The sequence below is a fragment of the Haplochromis burtoni genome, unplaced genomic scaffold, assembly GCF_018398535.1.
Source record: "Haplochromis burtoni strain Fernald_Lab_line unplaced genomic scaffold, NCSU_Asbu1 Contig_253, whole genome shotgun sequence".
Classification (NCBI taxonomy): Eukaryota; Metazoa; Chordata; class Actinopteri; order Cichliformes; family Cichlidae; genus Haplochromis; species Haplochromis burtoni.
Window position 1 is genome coordinate 158,795 of NW_024582614.1, and position 17,608 is coordinate 176,402.

A 17,608-nucleotide genomic window follows, 5' to 3' on the forward strand; every position below is an offset into this window, starting at 1 on the left:
GTTCGGACAGGCGATCTGAACCGGGCTGTCTCCCAGTGGACCGACCGTAGCTGCAGAAAAACAAGGATAGAGAGCACCAAAAGAGCAAATGCAAAAACAAATCAGGTTTTTAAATAAAATCACCAGAAATTAGAGCTCAGCTTTAAGAGTAACACGGACTACATAAATACAGACTGTATGGCACAAACTCACCAACAGGAACTTGTGCATTTGCCATTTTTCCTGTGTACACACATTAAAAATGTGCATTTCAACATAAAAACTTAAGAAAATGATCAAAGCTGTCCTAAATGTAAAAAAAAAAAAAAAAGTCTGAATAACACAAAGATATTCAGTGTTAGACTTGATCTGTGAGTTAAAGCAGAGTACTTACAGTTTGGGGAGGGGGCAGGATATGTTACCACAGCGAGAAGAGGTTTCCGTGCAGAGCTGAAAGGGCTACCTTCACCGTCAGCCTCCTTTACTTAATAAGTCATGAGATCCTTGGACTCTCAGTGTGAGCCTCACTGACCCAGCCCTAACCCAAGTACTTTTATACCCTTTTTCTGACTACCATCAGTGTAGTCTTATTCCTGTGTACATGCAGTTCTGCTGCTACACCAATAACTTGGTGTAGTGTTGTAGTGTATCTGTAGTGTATCATATCTGCTGCGAAGTGCAAAAGTATGCAACCAGAGCTAAACGATGCAAAAAGATATGAAAGAGACATTTCTGAGAAGACTGCTGCACAAAACCAGTAACTGAAGCCACATAATCCTGCATTCAGAGTGAAATTAGCAGCACATGTTCCCGCTGCTCCAAATTAAATGAGACGTTTAACCACTGGTGAGCACAGCAATGTTGAATTCATGCTCATACAGTGTCATATCTGTTCTGCATTTATAAAGCCACATTCTAAAACTTGTGCAACAGCATCATTTCATGCCAAATGTTCCCTTACACACGTGTGGTTGTCGTTGGAAACTGAGAGAATTTAAATGCAGATTGAATGTGTAACAAGTAGGTAGATGGAGCGAGAAATAAAAAATGATCAGTTGTTGAACAGTTATTCAAGTAATGTGATCAAAACACATGAATGATCCCAGATCTGGGACAAATATGGATTTACAAACAAACACTGGATCCCAAATTTAGAATCAGTCGTGTCCAGGTTACAGATTAACCCCAGGACACACTGACAACGGCTTTGATGAACTCAAGAGGGAGTTTAAATTAAAAAGTAAAGACTTTTAAAGACTTCAGATTTTATCAAATTAGATAACAACTAGAAATATCTCAAGAGGAAAATGCAGTAATAAATATCTTGATTGAAGCACACAAGCAGATCGACGTTCCTCTAAATCATACCAGGGTCTTCACAAAGAGAAAGGTCGATCCAAATAGGGGGGAAAAAAGTCATCAACTTTTGGGAAATTTCAGGGGAAATCCTAGGATATGAAATCCCTAAACATGTACTAAAGCTTTGGATAATAAAAGATGATGTTTGTGTAAATTTTTAGTCATTGCTGGTCAAACAAAACAATCCAGAAATAAATAATACACTAATAACAAGAACCAACACAAATTTGACTCTAAATGTTAAACAGTGGATGAAGGAGCCATAACCTGAAGTAATCACTTATTACTACAATGATCAGAAAATGAAGGGATAAAACACACGGTCCAAGACCAGAGCCAGATATGCCACAAGTCAGTTACACTTTACATGTTGACCAGTTAACAGGGATCAGCAGTTGTCCTCCATGACCCACCACCCTGTAAGTAGAAGGCTGGTAATCACTCCAGGCTCAGAAACCCAACTCTGCCTTTAGGCTGCGGCATACAGTAAGCCCTGGCCTGCACAGAGAGACTAAATATCACCGCATCTTCATTTTACAACTCACATAAATATATTTAAATATATTTAAATCAAGTCATCTTATATCTGGCTATATGACATACCTGCACAGAGACAAAATATCACAGCAGTGTTTGTAGTGTGAGCTATAAGTAGACCAGAGTATCAGTGCAATCAAATACACACACCTTCAATTATTCCAACCCCATCACAGCCATTGATGGAGCAAATGTGACACACAAAACCAGTCCCAAACCAGTGCAACTTCCACAACAAACATGGAGATGAATCAATGTAGTCAACATTAGTCCACCGTGTTACAGGGTCATTGCAACACTTTCTTCCATCTGTGCTTGGGATGGTTGCATGGTCTAATATAGGCAAAGCTTTAGTTGTTTGCACACATGGCCTCATAATTGCCTCTAGAATACTTTGGTATACAGAGGAGTTCATGGTCTACTGTGACTGGAAGGTGCCCAGGTCCTGTGACTCTATAATGAGCCCAAATTATCACCCTCCACCGTCGTGCTTGACAGTTGGTATGAGGTATTTGTGCTCATTGGTTTTCTGTTTCAGTGCATGATGGTCAAACATCAGCTTTTTGGTTGTTCCAGAAGTCTTGTGCCTTGTTCAGATACAAATTCACAAACCTAAATTTCTTCCAAACAAGCCGTACTTGTTCAAGGTTTCCTAATTAAGCTGTGACAGCCTTTTTAAAAACTAATTTAACAATCTAAGTGACAGCTATAGTCTTAGATGTAGCTCCTGGGTTTTTTTGTTTTTTTTAAGCAGCTCCTTTTAATATTGCACTCTGACCATGGGCGGAGGTTGCTATAGGATGTTCACTCTTGGGAAGACCAGTTGATTGTTTTCAATGCATAATGATGAACTACAGCTTGTTTGGAAAGTGCCTCACAACCCTCCCAGAATGCTGCAGACCGACAAACTGCCAGACGTTCAGCTTTCACAGAGGTGCTCACACCTGTTCATGATCAGTCAATCGAGCACCTTCTTATTTCCTATAGAAGCAGTAAGGATGCAGTTAGTTTCCCACACACTGCTTCTCAATCTTGGCCTAATTTGTGTTAAATAACCAATGACACAGCATCACATGTCACGTGTTGTTGTTCATCTAACATTTTAAGTCCTACAAACGACCACATTATTTTATTTATTATCATGTCCTTACATGTAAAAGCTGGTATATCAACTGTATCTCAACACAACACTGTGCTCAAACACAAAGACGCACATCAATACAAGAAGAAAGAGTTTTAATCAGTAAAAACCGGTGCAATATTTCACATGTAAACAATTGCAGCATGTTAATAATACCTGAATAGTTACATAGAAATATTTAGTGATTCAAGGATTCTTGTAAAAATAGATCAGTTTCACAAAACAACTGTGTCCCCTCAAAAAAAAAAAAAAAATAATAATAATAATAATATCTTACAGATTGTTTCGAGTCCACTTAATAGCTCCAAACAAAACGAGGGGAGCATGTATTCAGCATGAAATTACTTCTCAGTTTTATTAGTAGCCCTCTCCCTGCAGCCAAATTCTGCACCACCAGTACTGCAAATGCATTTTAAAGTAAACAATGGAGGAAAAACATAGCTGTGTTTTACAGATTTCCAAAGAATGTGATGAAAGCTACTCATAAATTCCTAAAAGTCAGTTAGCACTGAACTATAAATGCCAGATAGGAATTAAGATTCAGAGCTAGAGTTGTTATTCAGTGTAAAAGTATGTACTTTAAAGGAATTCCTACCAGTATGTTTTTATCATTTGGATGTGTCATAAAACACTAAGGAAGCCAATCTGTTCATCATATACACACACACACACACAAACACACAAACACACACACACACACACACACACACACACACACACACACACACACACACACCTTAACAAGACAAGAACTACAAGTATGAAAATAAATCAAGCACATTAACGTGTCACATGAATTATAATGAATCAACGTGAGCCAATGCTGCTTGAATTTTAGGAATTAATGGGGAATGTTTCCAGGAGGTTAGTCATGTGACTCTCAGCTCACAGAACAGCAGGTGAGGTCATCCTGCGAGTTCTTGGAAAGTGCCCGGGGCCTTCTTTCAGAGCTTTATTTGTTTTCAAGTCCAGACTTCCTCAGTGTTTGATTACAATTTCCATTTATGCCTCCAAAGGTTAAATAGACAAATGTCACGAAGTCTGGGATTTTCACATTAAGAGTATCGTAGCCTCCCTTTCCAAGCGAGGTTTTCCATGTGAAACACTGCGTCATGGGTGAATCACTTAAACTCACACTGCAGAGTATATCACTGCTCTTCAAATGTACTAACCTTGACTTTTGGATACAGGTGAGTCCAGCCCATCCATGGTGTTTTTATTTTCTAATAAAGAAACTATCTTGCACTTGGTTTACAGTAATTAAAGGAAGCTTCATTTGGCTGCAGGGTGTGTCCAGATTCTCTTGTTATTCCTTCACAATTAAAACAGTCGATAAATCGTTGCAAGCGCAGCATCACAGCTGGGAAGTCTGAATTGGAAAGTTGGCACGGAACTTTAAAGAGTTGGACGAGCTCATATGATCACAGCACAAGAGCTCCGTGTTTTTCCTTCCACTGCCTTCCTACCTTAGAGACCGAGAACGCCGAGCTGACGTAGGACACTCATCTCTCCTTATATTCCTGCCTGACTGAGTAGCAGTGCTTCTTGGAAGATGGTAACTGTCATCTTTTCTTTATTTTTGCTTGTGAGAAAATTTACTGGGCGTTGCCTTTTGCAGTTGAAGAGGATCTCCTCATGTCAGCCTTATTTTCTCACAGCTTTTCTTGCCTCTAATTTAACCTCCCCTTCATTTCCTGGCCCGGTTTCCTTTCTCTTTTCTCTGCCTCATTCTCAGGGTTCCCTGCAGGCTTGTGCTCAGGAGGCCATATGGCTTCTTTTCTGCTCCGTCTCCTTCCTCTCCACCTCTGCCTGCTCTCTAGCCTCTGTCCTGTCCGTCAGCGCCCTCAGCAGGACCCTGAGCAGTGTGTTCTCATTCAGCAGATTTTCAGAGGCGTCTGCCAGCTCCTGCAGCCGCCTCACTGCCTCACTGAGCTGCCGGCTTTTCTCCCGGTGCTGCTCCTCTAAGCTCCGCCTCTCTCGCTGCAGCTCGGCGTTCTCGGTCTCTAAGGCGCGGGCCTCGAATTTCAGTCGTCGGTTGTCGCGCCATAGTTGCGCGAGCTGTTGGGAGAGACGCTCCCGGGCGTGATGCAGGGCTTGAACTTCACGCTGGAGTGTCAGAAACTCTGACCCAAGGAAAGGACTGTGTCCGGGACCTTCTGTCTCAACAGACGGTTTGTGCACGTGATGCAAAGAGCCAGAGTGCTGCAGGATGAAGCGGAGGAGGTTGGGTAATGTGATGGGAAGGTTGTCAGGAAACTTCACACTAAGGTGTTTTCTTAAAGAGAAGAGAAAAAGAACACAAGAGTGAAAAATATTCTGCTGAAATTCACTGATGAAAGTTTTTTTGTTGTTTTTTTAACTGAGGTGTCAAGAAGGACTAAGAATCAGACGGGTATTCGAATAGGTCTTAAACACATGAATGAAGCCACTTGAAAACTGTTTAAAAAATAAAGGCAACTTATTGCAATGTAATAATTACTAGCTACATTAACAGAGAGATCTACAAAGTAAAGCAGCTGGCTTGTAGTAGGCCATAAACCTAATCACTCATATGTGGACTATGAGTAGGACTCCAACAAAATGTATTGTTTTACATTTAGAATGAACACTTTGGCTTTTCAGTGTGTATCATTTAAGTTATATCATTATAGTTATATCATTTGCAGTTATAGTTCCACTGAGGCAATGTGAAGATCAAAGCTATTTTTTGCAGAAATATGAGATCCAACCCCCCCACCCCCCCCCCATTCTTTGGCCACACCCTTGTTTGTGCACACCTCTCTGCATTTATTCTTACCTGTATCTGGGAAAGAAAAGAATAGAGGGAACATGATCCACCATGAACTCCCAGGGGAGGTCATTACGTGCAACATTCACCCTATGCAAAGGAAAAACAAAGCTGTCATCACTTTTTTTCTTCAAAAATGAGGGTCACACTGCTAATATTCTCTCGTATGCTTTACACGCTTAATAAAATAAATATATGGGAAACTGTGTTTCCGAAATGTTTTTAAAATATGCTTTTTGTTACATTTCAAAACACAGACACCTCAATCACGCATTATACACTAACCTGACACTTTATTAGGTACACCTTGCCTTAATTCTTACTCAGGCTATCATCAAAGGTACACTTACAACCGGGACTGCAGAAAAACTGTAAACAGACAGTAACTGTACCTGGCCACGGTGATGGTTCCATTTCCCTGTAATAATCGGGCCAGCTGGATGATGATGTGGTTGAGAACAGAGCAAAATCCACACCACTGAGTGTAGTAGAACAGCAGCACGTCCTACAACACACAAATTGGCATCATCAGGAGTTTAGCAAACTACCTGCTTCCATAAGTAGAGCACGCAGCATACTAAGCCTCCATTAAAATCACGCTTGCAGCTGTAAAAAGCAGCTGTTTTTATATCTTAATGTTTTTATTTTTAGGTGCATGGAAGTTGCTTTACAGAAATTCTTAAAAGAAATTCAGAATTTCACAAACTGCCTTGATTTGCTGAGGGTGTTTCAGAACGCTTAGTCACCTTTTGAAGGTCCATGACGGAGGGCAGGAAGGAGGAAGTGGTCAACTCTGTGATGAGGAAGCGTGGAGGTGACTGCGTGTGTTCGTCTGAACGCGACGCCTCCTCTTCAGCTCCCTTCCTGTCCTCCTCTCCAACCAAGTGTCTCTGCAAGAGGCTGTAGGGAGCGCTGAAGTTCCTGATGAAGGCCTCTGCAATGAAACGCACAACATGAACACAGAATTAGCCCAAGAATACGATTCAAATGGTAAATGGCTTGTATTTGTATAGCGCTTTACTAGTCCCTAAGGACCCCAAAGCGCTCTACACATTCAGTCATCCACCCATTCACACACACTGGTGATGGCAAGCTACATTGTAGCCACAGCCACCCTGGGGAGCACTGAGAGGCGAGGATCTTCACTAGAAGAAGCTGGAACTCGACCCAGCGCCCTCATTATCCTTTTGATTTATCAGCCACTAAATGTTTGACTTTTGGTCATTAACCTGACTTGTCATGTGAGATAATATGACTTGTGATTTCTTTCAGTATTTCTAAATATCGGACATTATAGTGAGAGAGCCGCTTGAGTCTATTTTGAGTAGAGTAAGGAAGAGGATCTTTTAAAGAAAGTGTTTTTTTTGGACGATTAAAACGTTGTTACAGGCCAACTTCCTGCAAACCAGACGGCCTGAATTCAATGATTTTTATAACTTTTATGCCAACTTCACACTGTATCTGGCCAGATGTGTGCATGCACCATCACAATGTCATCAAGGACAAATGACTCATCTTTACAAAGGCCCTAAAGACATTTGTAGAAACCAGTGACTGACTGATATATTGGAGGTGGATATTTTCGGCTAATATTAACTATTTGCCAGTGTCAGTATCACCATTTATGACGGCCAATGAATGAAAATTAAAAACGCCAAGGAGACTTTAATAACAACCTTCAACCATGTTATGAGTGTTGCCACTGTATAGTTTGTCTAACAGAGGGCACTCCTCCAGCAGCTTCCCTGTTGGCAACACACACAACAACCAGGTGACCTGAAAAACAATTCAATTTTATTTATATGGTGCTAAATAACAACAGTCACCTCAAGGCGCTTTTTATTGCAAGGTAAAGACCCTACAATAACACAGAGAAAACCCCAACAATCAGACAACTCACTTTCAGCAAGCAATTGGCGATAGTGGGAGACTAATAACAACTAAAGATTGAATGCAGAGTGGTGTATAAACACATAGTGGGTGGAAAAGGGTGAGTAAAGAAAAAACACTCAGTGCATCATGGGAAACCCCCAGCAGCCTAGACCTGTTTGAGAAAAACTAAGGGAGGATTCAGGGTCACCTGATCAAGCTCCAACTACGTGCTTTATCAACAGTCAAAGTTTTAAACCTTTTTAATCTTAAAATTAGAGAAGGTGTTTGTTGGCTGGATCCAAAGTGTGAGCTGGTTCCACAAAGAAGGGTCCAAAAACTGAAGGCTTTGCCTCCCATTCTACTTTTAAATATGCTGGGAACCACAAGTAACCCACTAGTCTGAGACCGAAGAGACACAATATGGGATTTTGAAATCACCAGATGTCTTAAAAATTGCAAATCGTTTGAGCTCCCAGCTTTTGGGACAAAACAAAACCAGCCCGTGTTACATGAATGAAAGTTGTCCATGTCTTACCCAGAGACTCTGTTAGTGTGGCTGCTGGAGTGTGCTGAAGAACATAATGAACTTCATCCTTCAGGTTCACAATAGCAGCAAACGACCCGTCACCGCTCCTATCATCTTCTTGCTCAAGAGAAGCACTTCTGTTGCCTGATGCTCCGAGCCTGACTGCCAGAGGCCAGTTCAGGGCAACATCCAGCACATAAAACCTGAGTGTCCTGTTGGTTTGACAACGGAGCCCGGTGATGCCGTCTCCCTCCGGCTGAGGGACAGAGAATGGAGGGATCAAGGAAGGAGGAACGCTTTGCATCTCTGACTCCTCTTTGGCTTGTGATTCATTGAGCTGAGGTTCTACTTTTCTGCAGCAGGCACTGTATTGACTAAATGGGCTGTAGCTGTCCAGAAAATTGCTACAGCCCATTGCGGTTGCACTATTAATGGACACGGGGGAAGGGAGCTGGTGGAGGCAGCAGCGTCTGAGATAAGTCTGAAATATGTCTCCTCCCTGGATCGAGGGAGGGAACAAGCAGTGCAGAGGTGAGGTGGCGAAGCTTGGCCACGAAAGGCTGAGGCACACCTCACACACGCTTGTGCTCGACTGTGGGAGGACAACTGACTGGCAGCACAGTGAGTGGAAGGAGAAACTTTTGTCCCAGCTGGAGTGGTGGCTGTTGTCACAGGAGTGGTAACGCACAGCAATGTCTGCAACCTAGAAAAACAAAATGGGTTAAAAATGATTTAATCTGCAGAACTTAAGGAGAATAATACAGTGTTTAACAACACAATTAAAGAATATACACATACAAAATAAGTTCTAATATAAAAAGCACCTGAGGAGGAGGAAGATGACGCTTAGACCCAGTAATATAGCCATCACCATGACACCCTTTCAAACTCCCTCAAATCCTTATGCTTGCCCGTTTTCCTGCTTCTTACACTGTAAAAGTTCCCTTTACCAGCGTACTTAATATTTATTTAAGTCTCAGTTACACGATCAGAGAAACTGACCTTTTGTTTTTTTATTTTTTTTAATACAGGGCAGCTAAATGAAGATGGGTAAGCCAGATGACATTAGCTCAGTGTATAATAATAGTATAGCTGCAAATCAAATCTGTAAGAGAATAAAGCGTTTCTGTCATTTCGAAAATGATATTCGTCTGATTTTTTCTGCCCACCTGCTGTAGCGCAGGGCTGGGCTGTGATCCCAGAGGATCGTGCGGCACAAACAGCAGCAGTGCAGGGCCTTTAGTCAGCTCCTCTTCTAACAGGCGAGACTTCGTTCCCGGGGGCTGCAGCCACTGGAGGACCGTCTCACGGTTTTCAAACACCCATCTACAAATGGCCTCAGACGTAAAGTTAAGGTCGTTCCTGGGAAAAATCTTAAACAACAGATGAATAAACATATACATCATACACATCATCACATCATACATCATATACATCCACAGTTTTAAAGTCATTAGTGTTTAATTGCTTTTTCTAGAAGAACCACATCTACAACATGTGTTGACGCTGCTTACCAAAGAGGAGTTAAATCTTCTGTGGAGAAAAACCGTTTCATCCTCTGTTAGTGAGATGGCTCCTGCCACCTGCTTGTTGGTCACGACCCCAAAACGTACAACACCACGGAAATCTGCACCATAAAAAAGAGAAACTTGTGACTTCAACCATTTATGTTCCCTTTATCGTAAAATGCACATTTAGGTTCTCTCTGCTTCAACCACTGCTATCTTTTCGTCAACAGCAGCCTCTCCTCGAATTCTAATCCCATGCTTGACAAGCCAAAATGTTTATCATGTTAACAATCAGCCTTGAAGCTGCGTGATTACTTCTTACCCCTTTTTAGGACCTGCAGGGCAGAGGACAGAAATGTGATGTATCCTGGCGGCTGGGGGGAAGAGTTAAACTGGAAGAAACCCACCACTCGAGGCTAGAAACGCACAAGACGCAGATCATTACAGTTGGCTGCACTCTGTGGGTGATTCAGTGACAGAAGTGTAAAGCTCAAATATACCTCGTGATAGGAGAGGAACTCTTCAACATGACCTCTTGATGGGAGGTAAGTCAGTGGTGTGATGACTCTGAGTACAAAACTTTCTATGTATGGAGCCAAAAATGGGCCTCTATACTCTATTGGCCCAAACCTGTGGAAAACACAGATGCTAATAAATATCAACAAATCATAATTAAATTACAATTAAGAAACAAAACATTCAAAGTGTTTCCCACAGTTTTGCATTAAAATACATCTTTAGCCTCTCTAAATATGCGCGTCTATGACTGAAGTTGTGTATGAACAGCCAAATACAAAAGTAAATAAAAAATTATTTCATTCATAAAAGAACAAACAAAACATACTGATTGCTTAAACTCATACATTTCATCATTTCTGGATATGAGCTCATTTTGAATTTGATGGCAGCAACAGGTCTCATATCAGTAAGATGGGGTCAACAAGAAGCTGGAAAAGTAAGTGGTACTAAAAAAAACCAACAACAACAAAAACATTTTTGTAATCTGCTTAATTTACAATAGGTCAGCAACATGATTAGGTATAAAAGAAAGAGCATCTTCAAGAGGCAGAGTTACTATTCCTATGCTATTAAAACTTCTGAAATAATTTTTCTCTACATAATACTGTGAAGACTTTCACTAGCCCACCCTCTGCGGGACATGATACCCTCAAAAAATTCAAAGAATCTGGAGAAATCTCTGTGTGCAAGCGAAACAGCCAAAAATCAATATTGGATGCTCATGATCTTCAGGCCCTTGGGAGGCGCTGCATTAAAAACAGGCATGACTCTGTCAAAGAAATCACTTCATGGGCTCAGGAGCACTTCCAGAAATCACCGTCTGTGAACACAGTTCGGCTATGCCATCTATCATGCAAAGAAGAAGCCACATGCAAACATGGTCTTCTCTGAGCTAACGTTTATGGGGCTTCCCAATTCGTCTTTGTCTGCTAAAGCTATTGAAAGCAAATTCCCACCATAAGTGAAGAGAAGCCCACCGTCTCACCTTCTATAAAACAGATGGATGACGGGGTAGTGATAGAAGCGGTTTTGCCTCCTGCATTTCCCCTGACTCCACCAGCAGTTAACAGCCACAAACTGCACCTGTGTTTGTGTGTTTGAAGAGACACATTAAGAAACAAAGATAAGCAAAGCGATGTGTAGACTACACACAAAATGGTGTAAAATCACACACTGTAATGACTCATGCACTTAACAAACACGCCCATAACAAGTCGACTATGAATTTGCATTTGAGAGAGAGACACAAGCTAAAAATGTGTGAGTGTGTATTTAAGCTGAAGGGAACAGATTTTATTAACTCAACTATGTCAGAGTCACTCTTTACTGCAGTCTGTCAAGCTGCTCCTATAAACTCTTCCCAACACTTTGCGTAACAAGCGATAACATAACATAACACGTGTCCACGTAAGAACAATCCCCAGCTTCCTTAGTCTTTGCCCAGTAAAGCACATCTAAATATTTGATGTTTAAACAATCCTGAGTGGTGGAGGTTCCGTTCACTTGTACCTGTTTGGCCAGCTTCTTAGCGACCTGCTGCACTTCCTGTCGCGCAGCCATAGAGTGAGCACACCATGGTGCATAGAAGAAAATAAAGGACACCTCGGCCACACTCCTGAGACGCTCCACCTGTGAAGAAAAAAACCCTTTCAATCTCACGGAGCACCACAAGTTTGATGACAACAATGCCAAAACATTTAACTGGAGCTTTAGAAACCCTCTTAGCTCTTTCCATTTGTTCTCTTTTACAATTTGAGCAAATGAAGTATCAAACAAAGGAAAATACAGTGAATGCCATTAAGTCTGAATCCTTGAATTTCACCTGGTCAAGCTGACCCAAGTAGAGATCCACCACCGGGGCGTCAGGAGAAAAGAAACGCACCGGAGGCCGAGCTGCTGCCACCACATTCTTAGCACGACTACAGAAATAAATGAGAAGAGTAACACTGAGGGGTGCAAAGAGATCACAGTCACATAATAAGATCTTGCCAGGTTATTAAATCCATAAGCTATAACTCTGTGTCACTTCCGCGAGATTCACTGATCATGGCAGTGTGTCCATCATCGGTTGATGTTAATGCTACAGGTAACCTCCAACCTTGCATACTACTCTGAGTTGCACATATTGGAATATGCATGTGTTAAATTTGGAAAATGAGAGTAGAAGCAATGGTATTTGGAAATGGAGGGTATGCTAAGCTGCATACGAGGGGAGGACAGGCTATATGTTTGCGTCCACAGAAAGCAATGTGAAAAACTGTGCTGTGTTAAACATTCTGCCTCCCCCAGAGGCTATGCAAAAATGTCTCTACATCGTTACAGGGGGAACAAAATAACCTCAACATGACGAGAAGCAGAATTTGCCTGGTATAATTTGCGTGGAGTCGGTTTCAAGTTTCAGTCTTTGTGGCAATTTTCGTCTCAGCTGGGTTTTCGAGAGGACGACTGAGTAACTGCTTAGCCAACAAGTCAATCGTTCAGCAACAGTTGCTACACTTTAGGATTTCAGCACTTTCATTCACCATAACTGAATGACAAGTGGTATAAGCTTTGAAGAACCGTAAAGTTGCAGAGACCAAAGCTGCAAGATGATGACAGCACAGTGTGTCAGGGCTGTAACCAGATATTACTATTTAAACATTAATAATCTCATTATGATCTCCCTGCAATCTTTTCTGGGTTTTATCTGAGAAAACTGTAAAAAAACGCCCAACATTTCCTTGAAAGATTAAGGCGATGTCCTTAGTTAATCTCATTGTCTACAGTACACGTCAGTTTTAGATTAGCAGCACTAATAATGAAGCCCTTGTTTGTAACTACTGTAGACAACGAGTAGTTCATTCACGACCTAACACTGTTACAACGCCGCTCTTCGCTCACCTAAATAACCATTCCACTTAGCTTTTGTGTTTTGAGGGGTCTCGTGTTAGCCTGGTCACACACAAGCAAGCTCACGCTGTCAGAGGATAAACAGAAGCTCGTGCCCATGTTTACCTGCACGTGAACTTGACGGCCAAAACGAGCAGGACGCCGAGCACGATAGCCCCGCAGAGCAGATCCGGTCTCCGGGCCATCAGAAACAGCACCTGCCGGAGAGACTGCCGCACCCGGCGCAACATTACAGCTTGTCGTCACCTCTCCGTCCCATTTATACGCCCCGACTACCGCTCAAAGCATCCATTTGCCTAACAGGGGGGGAGGAGGGATGGGTGAGGAAGACTGGTTCGACGGAAACAGCTAACCTGGATTGGACATGAGCAGTGCTGGTGTGTAAGGTGTTCAAATACGGTCAAGCCAACCTTTCTTCCACACGTAGACTTTTCACTTCCGCAACAACGACACCAGGGGCAGGATGTAAAATCGTCTACGCGAATAAAACGCGTAGTGCGTTTAACGCTTTAATGGCTGAGTTTAAAAAATGTCACTGACAGTTAGCTTACCGGATGTTAAAGATAAACGACACTAGTCGTAATAATTACAATATTTAAACTGGTCCTCGGTAAGCGATTTTATTCCTTTTTCCGTATGGCGCAAAACGCGCTCTTTTCAGACCGTCCCTACGTTGTTATGGCGACAGCCGCTGCTGCTACGACAGTCGTAAAACACTAGGGGGAGGTTGTTTTAAAAATGAATCGATAAAACTTTATTTAAAAGCCGCTTATTTACATCTAGAGTAGAATTATTTAAAGTGCCCGGGACTTGTGACTGATTGTGAGACTGGAGAAAACTCTTTTCTCGTGTTACTTTGCTTCGTATAAAAATCACTGCATCAAACTGATTCAGTTTATCCTAAAATAACTGAACACTGGGTGTGTAAGATTTATTTATTTTTATTAAAATGGGTCTCTATAGGTAAAACATCACCTGATAAAATGGGTTGTCTTAGTGTTAGAGCTACTTTCTTATTAATCTTCTGTTATTCATCCAAATATAGTAATGTTGTAAATTGTTAGACCATTTTATTACCTTATCGCTACTTACTCTTAATTATTGTGATATAATTTTAAGACATTGGCTGTCTTAAATGTCAAATGCTCATAATACAACTAAAACAATGTAGGACATGAGCATCACAGTTCTCAGGCTGTGAGCTTGACATTTCATATCTGGGATATCATGTCTGTAGAATATCCAGATCTAGAGTACTGTGCAAATATCTCAAGCTACTACTCTTTTCTTTATATTTTGCTATGAAAATGGGAAATGGGGACAGTGATTTATTGAAACATCCAGTATATAAAACAAAAACAGTTTGTACATTTCTAATGTATTTGGAAAAAAATACTGTGACCTTGATTTTTTTAATGCAATGTCTCTTGTTCTGTTCTGGCTAAAGATGATCCCACACTCCTTCAATAATGTTGAGGCCTGGGCTCTGGGAAGACGAAGAGAGGACTGATGGTGTTCCATTGTGTGTTTTTCCATCCATGTATGCTTTTACTGCACTGGAGCTGTGTATGGGATCATTGTCACCACGAAAAATTAAGGCATTGCTAAGATCTGTTCCAGATGGAATTGCATGGTGGATAAAAACGGTAGTTTTCTGTGTTCATAATTCACTCAATTTTGACAAGAACCCGAGCACCAAGGACTGAAATGCAGCTCCAAACCACGACAGAGGCCCCACCATGTGTTACTGATGGCTGTGCACACTTGCTTTATTTTATTAGGCCTGCCACTTCCTGTTTTTGTCTTCCACTTGTCCAGTTTCCTCTAATAGCACACCACGCTAAGACATGCCAGGTATTTAACTAGTAGCTCTTTGATTCAGTTAGTTGGCGCACATGTACAGTGGGGCAAAAAAGTATTTAGTCAGCCACCGATTGTGCAAGTTCCACCACCTAAAATGATGACAGAGGTCAGTAATTTGCACCAGAGGTACACTTCAACTGTGAGAGACAGAATGTGAAAAAAAAATCCATGAATCCACATGGTAGGATTTGTAAAGAATTTATTCGTAAATCAGGGTGGAAAATAAGTATTTGGTCAATAACAAAAATACAACTCAATACTTTGTAACATAACCTTTGTTGGCAATAACAGAGGTCAAACGTTTACTATAGGTCTTTACCAGGTTTGCACACACAGTAGCTGGTATTTTGGCCCATTCCTCCATGCAGATCTTCTCGAGAGCAGTGATGTTTTGGGGCTGTCGCCGAGCAACACGGACTTTCAACTCCCGCCACAGATTTTCTATGGGGTTGAGGTCTGGAGACTGGCTAGGCCACTCCAGGACTTTCAAATGCTTCTTACGGAGCCACTCCTTTGTTGCCCGGGCGGTGTGTTTTGGATCATTGTCATGTTGGAAGACCCAGCCTCGTTTCATCTTCAAAGTTCTCACTGATGGAAGGAGGTTTTGGCTCAAAATCTCACGATACATGGCCCCATTCATTCTGTCCTTAACACGGATCAGTCGTCCTGTCCCCTTGGCAGAAAAACAGCCCCATAGCATGATGTTTCCACCCCCATGCTTCACAGTAGGTATGGTGTTCTTGGGATGCAACTCAGTATTCTTCTTCCTCCAAACACGACGAGTTGAGTTTATACCAAAAAGTTCTACTTTGGTTTCATCTGACCACATGACATTCTCCCAATCCTCTGCTGTATCATCCATGTGCTCTCTGGCAAACTTCAGACGGGCCTGGACATGCACTGGCTTCAGCAGCGGAACACGTCTGGCACTGCGGGATTTGATTCCCTGCCGTTGTAGTGTGTTACTGATGGTGACCTTTGTTACTTTGGTCCCAGCTCTCTGCAGGTCATTCACCAGGTCCCCCCGTGTGGTTCTGGGATCTTTGCTCACCGTTCTCATGATCATTTTGACCCCACGGGATGAGATCTTGCGTGGAGCCCCAGATCGAGGGAGATTATCAGTGGTCTTGTATGTCTTCCATTTTCTGATGATTGCTCCCACAGTTGATTTTTTCACACCAAGCTGCTTGCCTATTGTAGATTCACTCTTCCCAGTCTGGTGCAGGTCTACAATACTTTTCCTGGTGTCCTTCGAAAGCTCTTTGGTCTTGGCCATGGCGGAGTTTGGAGTCTGACTGTTTGAGGCTGTGGACAGGTGTCTTTTATACAGATGATGAGTTCAAACAGGTGCCATTCATACAGGTAACGAGTGGGGGACAGAAAAGCTTCTTACAGAAGACGTTACAGGTCTGTGAGAGCCAGAGATTTTCCTTGTTTGAGGTGACCAAATACTTATTTTCCACCCTAATTTACGAATAAATTCTTTACAAATCCTACCATGTGATTCATGGATTTTTTTTTCACATTCTGTCTCTCACAGTTGAAGTGTACCTCTGGTGCAAATTACTGACCTCTGTCATCATTTTAAGTGGGGGAACTTGCACAATCGGTGGCTGACTAAATACTTTTTTGCCCCACTGTACAACTCTCCTCCATATCTCTCAAAGTGTTTTTTTTTTTAAGCATTTTCACAGATTCAAGCAAAGAAAGGAAAATAAAGTACACTTTTTTTTTTAAGGCAGGAAGTAACAAAGTGCCAAAACATACATACACAATTCAAGTTGTCTCTTATTCGTAGATGAAACACCGATTCATCATGCATTTTAAATCCTTGAATGGTTCCATAAGTAGTTTAACAAAAAAATCTATTCTCCTCTGAAAATGATCAGGTACATTGACTGGACTGCAAATAGGTTTTTGAAAGATCTTCAGAAAGCCTGGTGAATGACTGCTTAAGGTTCCTTTAAAAATTACAAGAAGGTGCCTTGAAAGCAAAATAAAGACATGAGTGAATCAAAACTTTTGCACAGTACTGTAAATTCAGTTATACCTCTAATGTTAATGGCAATTTATGGCATTCGTTTTTAGCTTTTACTCACTGACTTTTGATAGCTGATTGTTGATACAGTCTGTATCAGAACTTTGATGACTTAAACAAAAGAAAATGAAAAAAAAAAAAAAAAAAGCACTGAACTCAAAAACATCAAATATATATATATTTATTTTTGAAAAGTGAATTTCTTCACTTTGATATATTCTGTTCATGTGATGAGAAATATTTTAAAGATTTTTAGATATTTGATTAACTTATGTCTCATGAAAATCATAAACCTGTATCTCACATTATTAAAATATTTCCTAAGGTAGCAAAGGATTTTAAATCCAGACCCTTTAAAAATGTTGTTTTTGCATCTCAGCAGTTGGTTGAGGCTCCTTTATCAGAATGAATCAGAATTTAGAAAGTAATTTATATGTGGCTATGAATACTCCTTCAGCTTTAATATAAATCTTTATTTTGTAAAGTCTTATTCAAGAACAAAAGAGCACAAATAATAATAATAATAATAATAATAATGATCATCACAGTGTAAGATTTTTCAGTGCAAATGAACATGTTTAAAAAAAAA

At 41.2% G+C, this 17,608-nt stretch overlaps 1 protein-coding gene across 2 annotated transcripts; it reads right to left on the reverse strand.

Moving 5' to 3' along the window:
- Nucleotides 1-374: 374 nt before the first annotated feature.
- On the reverse strand, nucleotides 375-13,795 carry txndc11 (thioredoxin domain containing 11). Of its 2 annotated transcripts, XM_005938481.2 has the most exons (14): nucleotides 13,529-13,795; nucleotides 13,224-13,414; nucleotides 12,052-12,148; nucleotides 11,739-11,858; nucleotides 11,215-11,312; nucleotides 10,211-10,340; nucleotides 10,033-10,126; nucleotides 9,717-9,829; nucleotides 9,372-9,575; nucleotides 8,212-8,905; nucleotides 6,551-6,738; nucleotides 6,197-6,309; nucleotides 5,814-5,894; nucleotides 375-5,291 (listed from the first exon to the last, which is right to left on the reverse strand). In XM_005938481.2, the coding sequence occupies exons 2-14, from the start codon at nucleotides 13,346-13,348 to the stop codon at nucleotides 4,772-4,774; spliced, it is 2,577 nt and encodes an 858-aa protein (XP_005938543.1). In that variant the 5' UTR covers nucleotides 13,349-13,414; nucleotides 13,529-13,795; the 3' UTR covers nucleotides 375-4,771. The 2 variants fall into 2 exon arrangements, with proteins under 2 accessions (XP_005938543.1, XP_005938542.1); XM_005938480.2 differs by having other exon boundaries at nucleotides 13,224-13,795.
- Nucleotides 13,796-17,608: the final 3,813 nt, after the last annotated feature.

Excerpts from the sequence above, each read along its gene's own strand:
- txndc11 (XM_005938481.2), bottom strand. The coding sequence starts at position 13,348 with ATGTTGCGCCGGGTGCGGCAGTCTCTCCGGCAGGTGCTGTTTCTGATG. Across the intron at positions 12,149-13,223 it reads GCCGTCAAGTTCACGTGCAG|TCGTGCTAAGAATGTGGTGG; the intron begins GTAAACATGGGC and ends TTATTTCTGTAG. Across the intron at positions 9,576-9,716 it reads GAAGATTTAACTCCTCTTTG|ATTTTTCCCAGGAACGACCT; the intron begins GTAAGCAGCGTC and ends CTGTTGTTTAAG.